General features: G+C 38.3%; 1 protein-coding gene across 1 annotated transcript in view; it reads left to right on the plus strand.

Moving 5' to 3' along the window:
- Nucleotides 1–17923, plus strand: part of TMEM135 (transmembrane protein 135) — a 158043-nt gene continuing 140120 nt past the window's right edge. The window contains exons 1-3 of the mRNA XM_053935429.1: nt 1–173; nt 10315–10442; nt 15828–15920. Coding sequence (XP_053791404.1) covers nt 33–173; nt 10315–10442; nt 15828–15920 — 362 coding nt within the window. The 5' untranslated portion in view covers nt 1–32. The remainder of the gene's footprint in view (nt 174–10314; nt 10443–15827; nt 15921–17923) is intronic.

The raw sequence follows: 17923 nt of genomic DNA on the forward strand, positions 1-17923 counted from the left end.
CCTCCCCTCCCCTCCGCGCGCGCGCTGCAAAGATGGCGGTACTGAGCAAGTCCATCCCCCACAGCTGCTACGAGATCGGGCACACCTGGCACCCGAAGTGCTCCTGGGCTGTGCTGCACGTCACCCAGAGCGCCCTGGCAGAGTCCCTCCGCATCTACGGCACCCTCTACCTGGTGCGTGTGTGTGTGTGTGTGCGCGGCAGCCCGGCCCAAGGCGGGGGCTGGCCTGAGACGACAAGGGCAGGAAGGGCATCAGAGAGAGGGGAGCTTGGCCTTGGTTTTGGGTGGATACTAGAGCTCAGGGGGCAGCCTGGCCTGGAGTGGAAGGGGGCTATAAAAGACGTAGTGGGAGCCTGGCCTGAGCGGAGGGGGAAGGGCATAGGATGTTTTTGGGGAGGGCACAAGCGGTGCCATGGCGAGGAGAGCCCGGCTTGGGGTGGCAGGGAAGGACATAAGGCATATTAGGGAGCTCGTCTAGAGTGGGGGGAGAGGGTTATGGTCAGAGGCAAAGGGCAGGAAACAGCCTTGACAGCAAGTCAAGAGGCAGCCTGACCCTGGAGTGAAGGGAAAGAATCGCAAATAGTATGGTTTGGTGTGGAGTCTCGTGCTGGGGAGGAGAGGGATGGTGGTGGGGGCCGTTTGCTGTAAGGGCTGGAGGGTTGTGTGGTGGGGGGAACCTGGTGTTTGAGGGAGGAAAGGTATGACAGGGACAATATGTTGAATCTGGGCCAAGTAGGGCAGAGGAAAGACATAGGGGATGGTGGCATCTGGAGGCATAACATACTGTGAGAGGATAGGTGCTGGTGGGTAGAGGGGCATGGGCACAAGCCTGAACATCATATTTTTGTCATCTTCCAATACCTATGATACCTGAATGAAAAGCCTTAGTGTTTGCCTGGGAGGCTAGCGTTGTGTCTTTGGCAGCAGCAAGTGTAAGGCACGTGTGTTGGTGACACCTTCATAATCAGTGCTTTAAGATCAAGGAGATTCCATTGCATAATGCAGCAAGACTAAAAAAATTTATGGAAGCTAAAGGAGTCTGAGTATTCAGAGAGTATCCTACAGGCGAGTTATCTTCGTGTGAGTGTGCAATTAGACTTGGTTATATCACCTCAGTTGCAGCTGGCACATTTCCAGCAAATTAGGGTGTAGATAGAAGAGCTGGGATGTGTTTGCATCACCTGTGTAAACATACCCTGAAAGCCAATCTAAGTTGGAATCGCTGCCGGTGAGTGTGGTTGTCCCTGCCTCCCTGCTACTCCCGTAGTGGTACCTGGGGGAATGATGAGTGAGCTGGCCACTGACCTGCCCCCAAGCTAACTTGACAGAAAGAAGCACAAGTCGTTGAGTCTGCACCAGTGGTGGTGGTGCAACAAAATTATTGATCTAGGTAATAAAGAGAAGGAAAGGAGTGTGACAGCAGCATCCTACATAATTCGGTTAAGCTCCCATTGAAGAGTTTCTTGAGTGAAAATTATGATGCCATCCATTTATATGATAAAACAGTAATTGGTAGCAGTGTGAACCTAAGGAGTTGTCATGTCTGACAGTGAATATTTTCACCCTGAACTGCCACAGACAGTAGTGGCAGCTGTTGGTGGGAGCATACAGTGAGCTGTATCATGAAACTAATATAGAGAACATTCTCTCTTCTCCTCTTTCTTTAACCAGTACTATTTTCTTTGGATCTGTTTTCTATCTAGTTTGCTCTGTAGGAGCATAAATACTTGTACCAGCAGAGCATGGTTCTGAAGTGAGCCATGAGAGGTGTAGTGGTGATCTTTCAGGTCTGGCTAAATATAAAGCAGCTTAAACAGTTGTGTAATTAAATCAAAAATCCCCAACAGCCAAACAAATAAAGAAATTTCCTGCTCATAGCTCTGTTATGGTTCACTCAGTTGTGCGGTCATGAGTTAGGGGCAAAGGTCCCACTTTTTATTTCTTTGAAAAGAAAAACAAACCTAAAAATGCAAAATGTTTTCCTGACTTATTTTGCATTGTGACCCCATAGACAGTTACATCTTGTCACAAACCCAAAGTGAGGTGGGAACCTTCTCAACCAATGTCCTGCTATATTGTAAAACCTCTGCCTCACTTTTTGCACTGTTTTCTTTGTAGTTCAGTTTAGTTTCTCTTAGGTTTTTTGTTGACAGTGTTTAACTTGACCTGCCGGAGTAATCTAAAGCTGAGCTGCTCTCAAATCTTGTCTAAAGGGAGAGGATGCTCTTGCAAGTCTCTGCTCTCAGACACATAACAGTACTTTTTTCTTTGTCTGATTCTGGACCTCATCTCTCCATGCGCTAACCCAGAAGAGGTTACTTACCCTGCTTTTAGCTGGGGTCATTTTCAGATGCAGTAATGAATTGAATTGGATTATTAAGCAGGATTTGATGAGCACCAGAATCAGTGTAAGGTAAAGAGGAAAAGGGTGCAATATGGGCTGCAGAGGAGGAAGTAGAAGCTTTGCAAGTTAAATAGCCTGGCAGGGAAAGAAAATCTTGAATTAAGAGAGTCATCACAAAAGTCATTCTTCACTGGACTTACAGCTGTTCTTGAAAACCTTTTAATTGTAAATGAAATACCGCGGTTGTACAGCAGAAATGTTCAGGTTCACGTAAGAGGATGGACTTAAGTTATTTTGTCTTTATAGTTATATTAGTGTGTGTTCAGAATGTTTCTGGTAGTACTTAGTCCTGGTCCTTTGTAGAGCTCAGCAACAAAAAATGCACTTCATTTTTCTATGTCAAGCCTGTAAAATGGCTTCTGATTGTTCCTCCTGTTGCTACAAGCTAATAACTAAGGAAAGGAGATGAAAGAGTTTCCTTTCACAAAAGCATGTGTAGAAATGAATGAGAATGAATAGATGAGAATAAATAACCAGAGGTTGTTCTGTGGGAGAATGTGGTTAGGGACAGTTACAATCCAGAATCCAAACTCATAACAGCTTCACCCCACATCTCTTAAATGCTTTGTTTCTCTTTAGTCTGTGGGAGACTGATGGAGCTGAATTAAGAGGTGTTAAGAAGTGAAATATTGGCTGTCAGTAAATGACTGTATAGAGTCTTTGCTTTTAAGTAGTGCTGTACTCTTTGTTTAATTGTTGTTTTTTTTTTCCTTCTCCGTAATTGTGCTTGAGTATTTTTTTTAGTTGGAAAAAACATAGCCTTGAGACACCATACTTCCACTGTCTTTATTTTTGCTCCAGTACAAATGAATTACTTTAGTGAAAATGGGCTTCACATCTAAATTGAATTGTTCCTCCCCATATGAAGTGGCTGACAGGAATGCCTGCTTTGTAATTAAGGCTGCTTATGTTTTCACAAACCAAATATCCCCATATGCAAGTCTTATGAGATCCACTTAAAAAAAAAAAAAAAAGTTAGTTAACATCTATACCTGCTGAAGAACCCATAAACAATCTTTCATAAACCTTGTAGTTATGCTTTTTGAAAACTATTTGGCTTGATATCTTGAAACTTCAATGAAAAAGTCCTTCCTCAGAATTTGCTGTATTTTCTTCCATCTATACTTTGTTTTTACATTAGTCAAAGCTAAACAGAGTGGGAAAGTGTCATCTTGTATTTTCAAAGCTGGAGAAGTCAGACTTCTAGAAATTCACAGAGATGAGGAAAAGAAAATAATTTAACAGCGAAATTGCCTGAAGCTGGGAAAAGGCTGGAATACTGGCTTTGAGTTATCTCAGCTTCCATTTCCCAAGATTCTGTTGATTTCACATGGGTAAAGTGCTATTCATCACATACATTAGAGCAAAGTCCTCTGTTTCCTGGGGGTTTCTATATTTTAGACATTTGTTTGCTGATAGTGCACAGTAGATAAATATGCTCAGTCATTGTTATGAAGTCTTTGTAGTGTATCAGAGATAATCTGATCAGGTAACATTTTCACCTAATCTAAATAAGGTAAAAATTGTTTGTTTGCTACTTTGTAGTAGCAATTCTAGAACTCATTCTTCTAACCTTTTGCCTGTGGGATGGCAAGTCAGTCATGCCATTCACCTTTCCTTTCTCTTAGTCTGATTGCGTACTCTCTTCACCTAATTTAAGACAGGCTCCCTCTCTCACTTTCCAATCTGACTTCTGTCCTGCCCTTTTCCCTTTCAAACACAGGTCTTCCTCTCCCCACCTCCATTTCCTGCCCTTCCTTCCCAGCACCAACCCCTTCCTCCCCTATATCTGTTGCCCTTCCTTCCTGCTGCTAAAGGGCACAGCCAGAGCACAGCTTGAGCACTGGCCCAAGCTGACTCTTGGCTTACTCCTGGCCCTGACTCCAGACACCTCTCCCACACAGATCTGCTGGTATAAAGGAGAGGAGCAGCAGGCCTAGTGCAGTGTGGGTGCCAGCGGGTCTGTTTCAGATGTCCTCTGCACTGAGGGATGGTTTAGCCAACTCTTTAGAACTGATGTAACCAGAGTTTGCTGCTCCAGTACAGATTTTAATGATCCTCAGCACTTGCCCTATTTTATTGATTTTTTTCCTTCATTAATTTCTTCTCATACTCTTTTCATGGTCATTTTCTTACTTTTGATTCTCATTTTGGTTTCACTTCTTATATTTCTTCATACTTGTGCCATATCTGGTTCTTCCTATGCCTAGAATAATCTTCAGGTTTTTAGATGCCAATTGCTTCGTTCTCTTTCTGTGTCAGAAGGATTTTTTTCCCTACCTAGGATTCATGTGCTGTTGTCTTCCTGAGCCCTGTTTGACCCATCAATAACTGTATTCTGTATATTAATCTCCATTCTTTATTCTGTAACCTCTCTAGGAATACAATACCATTGTGTATCTTATTGTCAGAGACACAAATGCTATCAGCTATTGTATAAATACAAAATGTTTTTCCTTCCTCTGCAATATCAGCGGGAGGGACATTGGTATGAGTGCAGCGTGGGCCAGGGAGCTGCAGTGCAAGCAGCATGTGGCAGCTGGCAGGTCAGTTCACAGGTAAATCACTCTTTGACTGGAGGCAACAAGAGCAAGAGCAACTCTTCTCTTATTGTGCTAGTGAATTATTTTGAAAACGGTTTTAAGTGGGACAGAATCACCAGCCAAAGATCACGCTGAAGTGTGAGTCTCACATCACTTTCCTGACTGTATGCACATTGCTGTAGGATTGGGCCAGAGGTTGTACCCAAGGATGGATGGTGCACGTGGGCTGTGCTGCTGCTGCTTCATGTTCGCTTTGCATGCAGCTTCCCTTGGGAGAGCTGTTTGAGCTGGTCCTGAGCAAAGGTGGAGAGCCAGCTAACACTAAAGTGGATCTTCTCTTATCTGCTGGAATAGGTAGAGTCATCATATATCATCTTACTGAGGTGTGTAAGAAGGCTGCACTGCCCAGACTGTATTCTAAAATACTCTGGAATTGCTGGGTATATTAAAATGTGATTTTTCCTTGTATGTGCTGCAAACCATTGTGTGTTTAGAAGTAGGGTGGGGAGACTAGGGAGGAACTGTGTTACTGTGGAATATGCTTCTGATGCCAGCTTGGATCTCTGGGTTAGGCTGTCAGTAATCTTTCTTCTGTCTGATCCAGTACCTGGAGTTACTGTGATGGTGGTATGTGATTGCCTTCTTTTGGATATCTGTTCATCTTAGTACTGTGCAGTGTCCCGTGTCTCTCTGCTATGTTATGAATGACATGTAGGTCACTGTCTTCTTGTCTTTAGATTCTTCTGGAAGCTGGGTTAAATATGACTAAAATTAGCGTAGATGTTAGTAAAGTAAGAATCTGTGACTTCTTCATTCCAGGCTGTGATCATTCCACTCTGTTCAGGTGGCTTTTGGGCCACACTATAAAAATTTCATAAATTGAAAATAAACAAAAAGAATCTTTTGCTGAGATATGCTGAGAATTTAAAAAGAACCATATAATAAATTCAGATGAACTGAAAAATTTATGCTCAAAGATGCAAGGGTTAACCAGGAGCCTGCATCACGGTAATGCTGGAAATCAGGGAAAGCCTCAGCCTTGACTGACTGAGCAAAGATCTTGGTAAAGGCACTACAAATACTGTGAACTAGCAGGGACTGTTTATCAAGGAATAAATCTGTTCTCTTAAGTTGGTACAGCTTTACGGTAGAGTGCAAGAATTTCAGGGTGGAAGGGCAATCCTTGAAAATTATGCCGAGTTAGACATTTTAAGAGGAATGAAATACAGTCTCCAACTAATTTCAGTAGAAGGAAAACAAATAGTAAAGATAAGTTGTCATGGAATGAGAGTGATTCCAGACTTGAAGGTAATTTAGATGTCATTCAAAGAATGTGGGTACTGTTTGTTTCTTTTTTTTTAGTTGAATGATATGGAAAATTTTTAAGAATCCAGATCAAAACAACTCAACCCACTGATGGTGATCCTCATATAGCATCTTGCATGAGACAGGGCAACTCAGAGCAAGAGGCACACATTCTTCTTCCACAGAGTATTGCAGAAACTGAGTTTTGAAATTAAACAATGTGGAAGCCAGGTTTTGTAATATGTGAAATCAGGAAGGGACCAGCTGATTGAGGAAAACCAAATCTGTTTGTTTCAGAGGATGCATGAGAAAGAAGTTGCTTATTTGAACAAGTGTCTTTCAAAACTCAAGTGTTACCTGAGGGCATTTTGAGATACAGTTACTCCAAAGCACTTAAAAATAATTTTTATAAAACAAAGGAGTAATGTTGTAAAATTTGTAAAAACTTGCACATGGTTCTAAAAGAACATATAAAAAATTGAGTATAATTATGAAAGAAATCTGACATGTATTTGTAGCACTGCCTACCATTTGAGTAATCTGAGGTATTTTCTCAACTGTTTTAAATACTGGAGATTGCTTTGCTTTCAGCATGCGACTTAATTTATAAATTTTTCCTTGGGTTTTTAATGACTTGCCGCACATGGATTATATAAACCATGTGCACAGTTGTATTGGTAATCTCTAAATTTGTGTTTTAAAGGTGCCTCAACATGTCAGATAGTTGTGCTTATATATGCTATTGAACTCTGCTTTTCAAAGGATTTGGCTAAGTGTCTGCATATTTCTATAGGGTTTTAAATTTTTTCTGTTTTTCTTTTCCTCTTTTTCTTTAATAAAATTTTGTTGTGATGTGTTTGATTTCAGCTGAGTGTTGTGAAGGAATGAGAGATGGTAGTGCTTGTTTCTATTTTCCATCAGTCAGTGTAGTGTGTGTTGTCTAATTCCACCAAATTTTGATGGAGGGGTAGTCCTTGAAGTCATACACTTTGTACAGACTTAGGACATGGTTAAAGAGGGAGGATGGAGGACGGAGAGACAAAAATGTTGTACACAGGACAGCAGAATTGGCAGAAAGCCTGCAGTGTTTTTAGCCTGCTGTGTAACCTGTCCAAATGTACATTGATCAGCCAATTAGTGCATTCATTAAGTCAAACTATCATTTGTGTGCAGTGCCTCTTGTGGAATCTGTAGTTCAGGAATATAGGTGAGGATTAAGGATACTGGAGGTGAAGCTGAGGTTATTGTGGTTGGATGATGAATACTTGTAGGCGTTACATGACACATCATGAAAATAATCAGGCCTGGCTGGTGCCTCAAATCATGCTTGGGTTTGAATCTCGTGCTCCTTTTCTGCTGGAGCACCAATAGCCTAGCTTTAATCTTGCAGTAGACTATGTAGCTGTGGTTTGGGGATGGCGTTGGAATTGTGTATATTCTTTCCATGGTTAGGACACAATAAATAAATTCAGATTTTTTTTTAGACCTATGGGGCTTAATATTTGCGTATAAAGTCTAAATTAAAAAGGACTTGAGTAATAATATTTCACAAACTGAGGTATCCTGAAACTGATGGACTGATTTTTTTATAATAACATTTTTTATGTTGGAGAGTCAAAATGCTGTGTTGTGAATTCTTTAGTTAATGCTAGAAAATATTTTTTCTGTCTGTTTCTTTATTAATACTGACCATTTTTTTTTTCAATGCATCTGTTAGCATCTTTATGGATTTTATTATTTTGCTAAGGAAGTACCTACTGGATGTCCTGATGCCCTCTTCTTCCATTCTTTCTGTGATTGGCATTCACTGCTAAGCCTTGACCAGTGCATTTATTGTAAGAATTTGGTTTTCATCACAATGTTCTCCCAGCTGACTTGAGTGAAGTGTATCCCAGTGGGAACCATGAACCACTGCATTCTGACATCAGATTTCATAATCTTTCTGCACTTTAATAATACTTCTCTGAAATGTGTGGTACTGATAGGGACAGCAAAATGGTATCCAGAAATATCTGGTATTTTTTCCATGTAATCACATCACTGGTAGCAGAAGAGTAGAAGAACTCTATAGTCTGCTCTTGCCTGCTTTCAGCCCTACACAATATTTAGCTTTGTTGATGTCTGTAAAGCAGTTAAATATGTAAGCTTTTCTAAGCTTTTTTTTTTTTTTTTTTTTTTGTGTGTGTGTGCATGAAGCTCTATTGCTCTCACACATTTCTCTTTCAATTAGTGTAACCAATTTTCTTTGGAATGGTTTGTGTGTTATTGTTTCTGGTTATTTTCTGTTTTTCATTTGGGAGTAGGATAGTAAAGAGAAGGGAAAGCAGAAATTTACATTAATCTAAAACTTCCTGGAGACATTACAGAAATAAATTTTTGAATTTGATTTCACATTAATTTATAAGTTACCAATCTTTCTGTGTTGCACTTCTTACACTTTGGTCTGAGGGAGCAAGACTTCACACTTAGATATAAGGGCTCTGTTCTTAAAACAAAAAAAAGTAGTTATTTTGTTCCAGTGTTCATGTCCTTCCTGCAATATGCTAGAAATAGCTGAGTGGGTAGCAACTAGTTGTCTGGCATTTAGACTACGTTAAGACTTTCCTTCAGCAGAAAGATTATCTGGATTGCATTATTGCCTAATCCATTATGCTCAAAGCAGTCTTGACACTTGATTAAGTAATGTGTAAATCTGTTTTCAGAGCTCTGTTCATGCATGGATTTCTTTTTAATCCTTAGTTCAAGCTTCATTTTGGAAACAAGACTTTGGCAGAACTTTCCCATGGTTAGTTTTAGTAGAATCCTCAGCCCATCTCTGATTCTAAAACATCTACTGCTATTCATTGGACAATGTTTGGGAAGAATATCTCCCTCTCACAACCAAGACTTTGAGATGTGCTGGCAGTCTGGATTTGACAGGATGTCTTTCTTCCTTCTCATCAGCACTAGCAATATGAAGCTTGCTTTGTTTGGAACTTCTCTAAGCATTGACCAAAAACTGCCCAGTTTTGAGACTCCTGGGGAGATGAATGCAGCTAAAGATAATAACGCTAGTAGAATGAAAAATTGTCTCATGGTGCACTCAAAGTATACTTCCATGGAGTCGTATGAGCACACAGGCTGAAGGGACCTTGGGAGGCCTTAAGGTTGCTTGAGGACTTTTCTAGTTAGGTTTCAAGGGTCTCCAGGGGTGGAGAGTTCACAGTCATTTTCAGTAACCTCCTCCAATATTCAGCCACCCTCAAATGGAAACTTTTTTTCTTTAGGTCTAACCAGAGCTTCCCATACTTGAGCTTGTCTGTGGCCTCTTGTCTTAGCCCTGGGTACCTCTGAGAAAAGCCTGGTTTGCTACATCTTCCTGTTAGCTAATTGCACAATTTTTGTGGACAAAAAAAAACTTGAGGACCTTAAGTGTTTGAGTCCTTAAATAAACTCTTCTTTATAATACCTTGGACATACATTAAACTGAACAAAAAGAATGTTTATTATTCAGATTGAGCCTGTTGTCTGCTATAGGCAGTTTTTTAGGTAATATACCAATTCTGTGAAATGTGTTAGGAATGTGTTGTTCTCCCAGCAGATGGTGAACATTTTTTGAGGACTTGCAGTTATTTAATTGAAGTAGAAATCCTTTAAAAATACATCACCACTTCACAGACACTGTGTAAGGTGTGTATTTGGATTACTTTAGTGATATTCTGACCATAATTATGTTATTGTCCAATTGTCTTAAAGATAGAACTCTGTAGATATATCAACATCTTAAAAGTTTTGATACCTGGCAGACAATGTTTCTGACAATTATGGCCAACGTTAACAAGGTAATAAAATTCCTCCTTTACTTCCCATTTCATATTGCTTGATGTATTTCCTGGTATATATATTGTAACGGCTGGAACAAAGCAAATCTTTGTGGTATTGTCCATAAAGTTTAATAGGCTTTGTTTTATTGCTTGAGTGGGCATGCCTCATTTTCCGTTTTTCTATTTCTTTACCATGTGCAAAAAATGCCTAACTGAATTAAAGTTTATCCTCCATTTTTTTTTCTTCCCTTCTCCCTCAGATTGCAGCTATTCTCAGGAAACGAAAACTTGACTATTACTTGTACAAACTGCTACCTGAGATCTTGCAATCAACTTCCTTTCTGACAGCAAATGGGACCTTGTATATTGCTTGCTTTTGCATTCTAAGGTTGGTACACAATCCTAAAAATGAAATGTAATAAAGCTATTTTTGTGCAGCTTTTCAATTTGTATAATAATTTTTCTCTTTTTGTAATTGGCTTGTTTGTAATGCTTTGAAATAATAAAAGCTACAGCAATCATCTTGATTTCTGGCTTTGCCATTTGAATATGAAGCTTTACTTTTTAAAAATTACTTATTCTCATTTTTGTGATTTTCTAAATGAGTAAACAAGTCAAGCTTTGCTTCTTTTTCTCTGTTTTACAAATTCAAAATACATTGTTGCAGGAAATTCAAATAGATTCTACAGGGGAATTAAAAAGACCTAATCTTTCCTAGAAATAATTGATGTAATTTGATATTGGTTTTTATTTTCCTGATGCAGAGGCTCTGATAACTTTTAATTATACTGAACTTGGTCCAGCCATCCAAGTTTGTACTTTTCCTTACCATCATATATGAAGGAAATCCCAGCACAGCCTCTGGGATTCTGTAAAATACAGACTTTCTATGAAAAATGAGCATAAAAGGCATCTCTGTATTCTGTTTCCAGCATGTATTTCAATTAACTATCAGTATAGTTAAAAATTAAAAGTTGCTTTTTATTAATATTATTATGCATTTATTGTAAGGGATGTTACACATAGACACGTAAAACCTACAGTAGCTATGAATGTTTGAAAGTTAACTCACAGCATACTCACCAGCCCCTCTAAAAGATAAACACCTTATGCCCTACTTCTAAATCAGTTTAGAGGCCTCTCAACTTTCCTTCAAAGTTGGAGGAGAAGGCAGAGAAGAAGAGAAGCTGGCTGAGGAGCCATGGAATGCTTTTCAAGTAAATAATTCTCAAAGTTCAAAGTGAATCTGTAAGTAATGAGCTCTAAAGAATATGGTGTTTTCTAGCAATCTAGGTTGTATTAATATCGATTTATCTTTATTTCTCTGAACTACAGAGTGCTGTTCCTTATTCTGCCATGTATTTGTCTGTAAATCTGCAGTGCTTTATTCCAATGCTGTAGTTAAATGTTATTCTCTAAATTAAGCTGGTATGGTTTTAAGTTGTATGGTTTTCAGCAGTTCCTCTTACAGAGGATATTAGCCATCTAGCAGATCTGTGACTGTGCTGGTCAGTGAAGTGGGTAAGAGATTAGTGTCTTACTCTGGCATGGCATCACTTTCACCTATGTGAGCATAGCAGTCTAAGCTGTTCTGACCTCCAGAACATCATGACCAGATGCAGACTGGGTAATGGAAATGCTGCCTAGCCCTGGTGCCCTCCAAGTCTCCTTGAAGCATTGTTTAGGTTGACCTAGGTCAGAACGATGTAAAGGACAATTCCAATAATTAAATGTGACAAGAAACACATATAAGCGCTTATCCTGCCGTTCATACAGCTGTGCTGCACAGTAACCAACCAACATCCTGGGAGGTGTATGTGCTTTTTCTCTTGCAAAGGGATGCCCCTGAGGAGTAAACAGCTGCAGCAGAGTCCTTGCTGGCACAGTCTCTGCACACTGCCCACCACCTGCAATTGCAGGACTAAGAAGTTGTTGGCTAGAGTGCTGATTGAAACTGGTGAACTGAAATCACTGTTAGAGGCAAAACAAGTGTTTAAGGCAGCCATGGTAATGGTGCCTGTTGAAGTACATTAATGTCCAAATATAGTGAGAATTTTGCAGCTTTTCTGTCCAAAATGAAATCCAGAGCCTCAGCAAATAAGTGATTAGGATATGTAAGAGCTATTAAATGACATTTCAGAAAGCAATAGATAACATGATTGTCAGAGAAGAAATACTTTCCAAACTTGTATCCTTTGAAGAATGAGTACGTACCTGGTGATGATTTACTTGGTGCGTTTTCCATGTATTCCCAAGTGCCTGTGACAAGAATGGACTTGTCAAGAAGAAAGGTCTTCTGTCATCCAGGAATTAGTAAATTATTAGCAAATAGTTAATATATATGAAACAAAACAAGGCATAAATAATTGGTTTGCATAGTAGAAATAAGTTGCCAGTGAAGTTCCTGTTATGTCCTTTGTTTTGGATATACCTAAGGAATCCGGAAGAGGAGCTGAACAGTAGTGTGAGAGATTGTGTAAAATTATTTAGGGTACGGAAATCTAAAACTGACTCTCATCCATTTCAGAAAGATCTGCTCATTAAAATCACTTATGAAATTTGATAGAGAAAAGTGCCAAGTAATAAAGCAACTCTGTCCTTACTCAGGGACGGGCTTTAAACTAACTGCTGTTTATCAGGATGGTGTTTGAGGATCATTATGGGTAGGTTCTTTGAACAAGTCACTTCAGCACTTGAATATGGTCAAGGAGCTGAGTGAGTGGTGTTTGGAGAAAAAATGGGACCACACCAGGAAGCTGAATGAATACATGACACCTTTACAAACTGAGCTCTGTATGCCTTTTTGAGAGTTTCTCCTAAGATCATAATGTTGAAAAGTCATTCACTTGAAATGTACTTAATATCTTGCATTTAATATACTTGTCTTGCAGCTTGAGGCAGATAAGCTTGCTTCTCTCACCTGCTCTTGGGTGGTTGATGGAGGAAGGAAATGTGAAATTTCAGTCTTTTATTTTTAACCAATTTGTGTCTTTTTAATGTTTATATTTTCTTAATGCTTTGATTAAAGTTATATTATTCTTTGAACTTAATGCTGTGTGATACAGTGTACTTCCTTCAGTAGCCCCTGAGAGCAAGAGTAATGTTATGTGATTATTTAGGCCAGAAACATTTTAAACTGTCAAAGAAATGCCAGTACCTCTTGTTCTGCATAGCTGGCCTGAATATTTCTGGACTTGATATGCAACCATGGAAAGAGATTGTTTGAGACTGTGAAGATCTAGATGTTCTCCATCTGGTTCTAGATAGTGATGAGAGATTGGATGTGATAGATTTGTACTATAGGATATATGCTGCAGTTTTTCTATCTGTTTTTGCTTGAAAGGTATATTGTAGCAGCAGCAGTAACTCAGAAGAAGAATTATCCAGCAAGCCCTGTGCAGTTGATTGCTCTTACCCTCCTGGAGTTCTAGACCAAAGCAATGGAGTAAGGGTTTATAGCTGGACATGTTAACTCATATTTGCGGTAGTTTCTTCCTTTTAGCTTGGAAAAACTACCAAAATTGAAACTGATGAAAATATTCTTAAGGATGTAAAACTTCAGGCAAGAATGTGGAATTAATATAATTTCAGGCATTGTTTAATACTGTTACCATTTCACAGGTGGGTAAAATGTTGAAAATATTTAAATCCAATGTCAGCAATGACTTAGTGGATAGATGTTCTTGTTTTAGAAGAGATTGCCAAGCTAACTTGACTGACTTTCTTTTAGCTCCTTTTTTTTTTTTTTTTTTTTTTTTTTTTGTGTAGTGAATTAGGGTCTATATACAGGCTGGTCTGTTGGCAGAGCAGTGAGGGTGATGATCTCTGTTAAGGATGTGTGACAGTCCAGCTGGGGGTTGTAATCTCTTCCACTGGTGAGATCCAACAGCCTACATCTGTCTGGGCTTCAGATGGAAGTGCTGGGTTCCTGTGTTGACAGGCATTGCATCTGTTAAATGAAAGGTGTGGTTTTTAGGTTTATGGTTCAATTACATGTAAAACCTCATGAAGGCATGGTTCTCTTAGTCTATCAACTAAAATAATTAAGTTTGTTCACGTTTAGCTTGTAGCTTGAGGAATTAGGTTCATGACCTGGAAGAACTCCTAGTTCTTACTCCAATTTCTATCCATAGAACATATGAAAATAACCATGCAAGTAATAACAAAGCCTAGTTTTCATTTACTTTAGAAGTTTAAATGTTTCAGTTAGTGACTGTACATTTTTATTTCCACTGGACTTTATTATGTAAAATGGTTTACTGTTGTTTCCGAAATCTTGTCAAACCAAACATGCAAACATTTGTGAAATGATTCTAAACCATGCCAAAAGAACAAATTACTGTTTCTTTCCCACAGAAAAAGCATTTGTTCTGTTACTTAACAGGTGTGTCTGGTAAGATGTGTTCATACTTATTAAGATGCTTAAAATGACTTCCCTGAAACTTCATACAGTAATTACTTTCTGAGAGAGTCCTAATAATGAACTTTAGGTCCTGCAGCATTTGGCATTGTCATCCTGAGAAATTATCCTTTTGCAGCCGTGGGAATGAGCAGTGTGTGTAATTGCCATTACATCACTTGCTGCTGATACACTGGCTCTCTTTTCACTTACGAACATAAGCTGGCATTGCTCGCTGGTAATGTTATTTTTGCAGCAGTATGAGATGAGGCTGCTCATGCCTTTGACGGCAAGAATGAAAGTGAGCTAATCAGATGGTGTTGATTAATTATCTTTGTTCTCTTCTCTGTTGTCAACATGAAATTTTGTCTAAGAAAATGTCCTCTTCTACCATGTATGTTTTTGCCACTTTGTTTATTTTGTTTGCTGTGTTTTTAGAAGAGTAGACTCCATTGAAATGCTTTGTTTTCTCACAGATAGTGCTTGTCAGCTGAGCGGCATTGGTATAATTGAAGTATGTTTATTATCATGCTGCCAAATGTCACAACTCTGACTCTTGTTTCCCTATGATTGCCTGAATAAGTTTGAAGGTGCAGGTCTCCTGAGCAGGGTGACATTGTGTCTGACATGCAGTTTGGCTTTCTTCCTTTAATAATGACCAATCTATAGAAAGATTTTCTTAGATATTGCCATTTATGTAACTCTTTTTTTTTTTTCCAATTCTTATTTTTGAAGGAATTTTGGTAGTTGAAATTGTATGAACTCTAAAAGAAATCCAGATCTAGCTGCCAAAAATGAGAGCTTTCCCAGCTTAATAGGACTGGGAATTCACTGTTGCTTCCACTTGTAATGTAGAGACTGATTCCTTGGCTTACTATAAATGTGCATTTTCCTGTTTTTAACATCAGTGGATTGTTTGGAGTGTGGCATGTATTATAATTATTTGATTTGATTTCTGTCTCAACTGACTGCATCGCTAACGTTCCACAAGGCAGATCTTCCTGAGCATCCTGTTTGTATTTGGACAAGTAGCAAAGAGATGAGTGGCTATAAGGTCTTTCAGAAGATTTTTTTTGTAATTAGTATCTGAAACTTTTCAAAAATATGTATTGGAAGACACTGATTTCCTGGAAGAAAAGTAGCCACTTAAATGAAATGAATACATTAATGAAGTGTTTCAGGTATTTATGAAGCACCTTGGGAACTCCTTTGAGAATTATCCAGTTGTAAAAATACAATGATTAGTGTTTATTTGTAAGTACAGATTAATGTAAGAATACACAATTAATGAATCATTCATAATTTTATAATACAGATAAAATACAGTGTGGTGCATGAATTTGCATGTAATATGTGTGTAAATTACTTTTTCAGGAAGATACTTGGAAAATTCTACTTTTGGTCTCCTGGCTTTGGTGCAGCTTTACCTGCTTCTTACATGGCTATTCTCATTGAAAGGAAAAGCAGGTAGGGTTTGTGTTGATGGATTTTCAGCTTTATATAGTAATGTTTCTTGTTTTGGTTGTTTGATGATTGACATTTGACAGTTCAATGGGCTTATTTCAGAGTGCTGGAAATATAGTTAATCTGAAATAGTCATTTGCAAACTTAAATTTAAATCTAGAAAGTTACAGTGAAAAGACACTTTATGAACATTCAGTTTCATGTTTGTGGTTTTTTTTGTTTAATGTGCAATTGCGTTGCTCAGTATTGCCTGATAAAGCTTGTTTGCTTAGGGCTTCCTAATGAAACTTTGGTTTTGTTCTTGTTTGTTTTTTAAAATATAATTTGAGCAATGTTTGTAATTAGTCACGGAGAAGGAGAATGCTGATGACTTGAGTTAACAATGTGACATTAGTTAAGATGGAGGAATTACAGGATGTTGTGGAGAAAACTGTGGATGAGTTGAAATAATTCAGATTGGATGAAATGTAGTGGTACAGAAAGCAAAGCCTTTCACTTGAGGAGAGGTGCTGAAGCTCATCTATCAGAGGTAAGTTCATATGAAAGTATTAAGAGGGGGAAGAAAACTCTGAGTAATCCAAACATAGCCCAAAGCTGCCATTTGTAGTGTGCCCAGGAAGATGGCAGATGAAATCCTGGCTTGTAAGGTTTTATTGTTGGAAATTCAGCTTATGTTGGTAGCTTGTGTAATAGTGCCAGTTACAATACTTTCTTAATTTACTGCAGAATGAGATGCTTTAGCCATCTAGTTAGTAAGTTTAATTTAAAGAAGAGAAGGTAAAAGAAGGGTAAAGTAAAGGATTACTCTTTTTAAAAAGATGGTGAAGGGGGTACTAGAGGTGGTGTGAATGCACTTTTGATTACTGTGGATGTCTGAAACTTCCTTAAGCAGTCATTTAAAAATAATGGCAAATATGTATCATTGTGTTGTTGACTCACTGTCAGGCCCTATTCCTGAACTTCAGCTGTGGAGTAAGCAAATCCCATGCCAAGTTTTATGTATGTCAAAGTTCTTCCTTTTAAAAGAATGCATTAGAGCCATTGTTTTTGAAGATTTAGGACATGTAAGAGTTTCTGGAAATATGGGAGTACTTCTAAATCACTTTCTTTAATGTAATTATAGATAAAATAATTGTAATCAAGTTACCAAATGATCATAATCAAGTTACCAAAAAATTTAATTACCTTTTTCATGTCCTCTCTAGCTGACTGATTTTCATTTTGCAGTAATTACTTTTAAGAGATTGGATATATTTTAGTAGAACTTTGTCTAGTTACTTAGACTTCAGCATTGCTGTTGTCATCAGAGTATCATTCTGGGGTGAGAGCAAATGCATTTTCTCCTTTTTATCAGTGGTAACATGGGCTTAACTTTTCCTACAGAATTGTTACAATGTGAGGCATTTCTGTGCCAGACTTCTATTATTTCTAGGTAACATTAAAGACGAAGAAATCAGGCTGGTTCTCAATCTGTGACCTTGTACCTTTTAGAATATTTGTGAGTGGAGAGTTGAAGCTGCTTATGAGCCCAAACCTGTGCAAGGTTTTCGTATAACAGCAAAACAACTATGGGAAAATTGCAAATTACTTTTTAAGAGTAACAAAAAGAGTAAGCAAACAAATTTTATGTTAAATGGGTTTTTCTAGACTTGTTTGTGGCAATGTATTAAAGCTCTGACATGTTAACAGGATTCTATTTAGCATCTGAAATATGAAAGAAATGGAAGTTGAAATAGAGGTATGTGGAAATGACAAAAGTATATTGGTACAGCATGTATGCAATGCATGATCGTAGACTACTTAATTTCTGTAGGGTTATTCCCCTTTCTGTCAGAATCCATGATGTATGACCGAAGATATTTTGCCTAAAAATTCACATTATGTTAAAGGAAAGAAGGAAATCTTGGTATTGCAGTATAACACATATACGAAAATGTGGGGTCATTGTTCTTAACAAAAGAAATCGTTAAAGGAAGTCAAGAGGTATTTGAAAGTTAAGGGTTTTT

The sequence above is a fragment of the Vidua chalybeata genome, chromosome 2 (assembly GCF_026979565.1).
Source record: "Vidua chalybeata isolate OUT-0048 chromosome 2, bVidCha1 merged haplotype, whole genome shotgun sequence".
In the NCBI taxonomy this organism is placed as follows: Eukaryota; Metazoa; Chordata; class Aves; order Passeriformes; family Viduidae; genus Vidua; species Vidua chalybeata.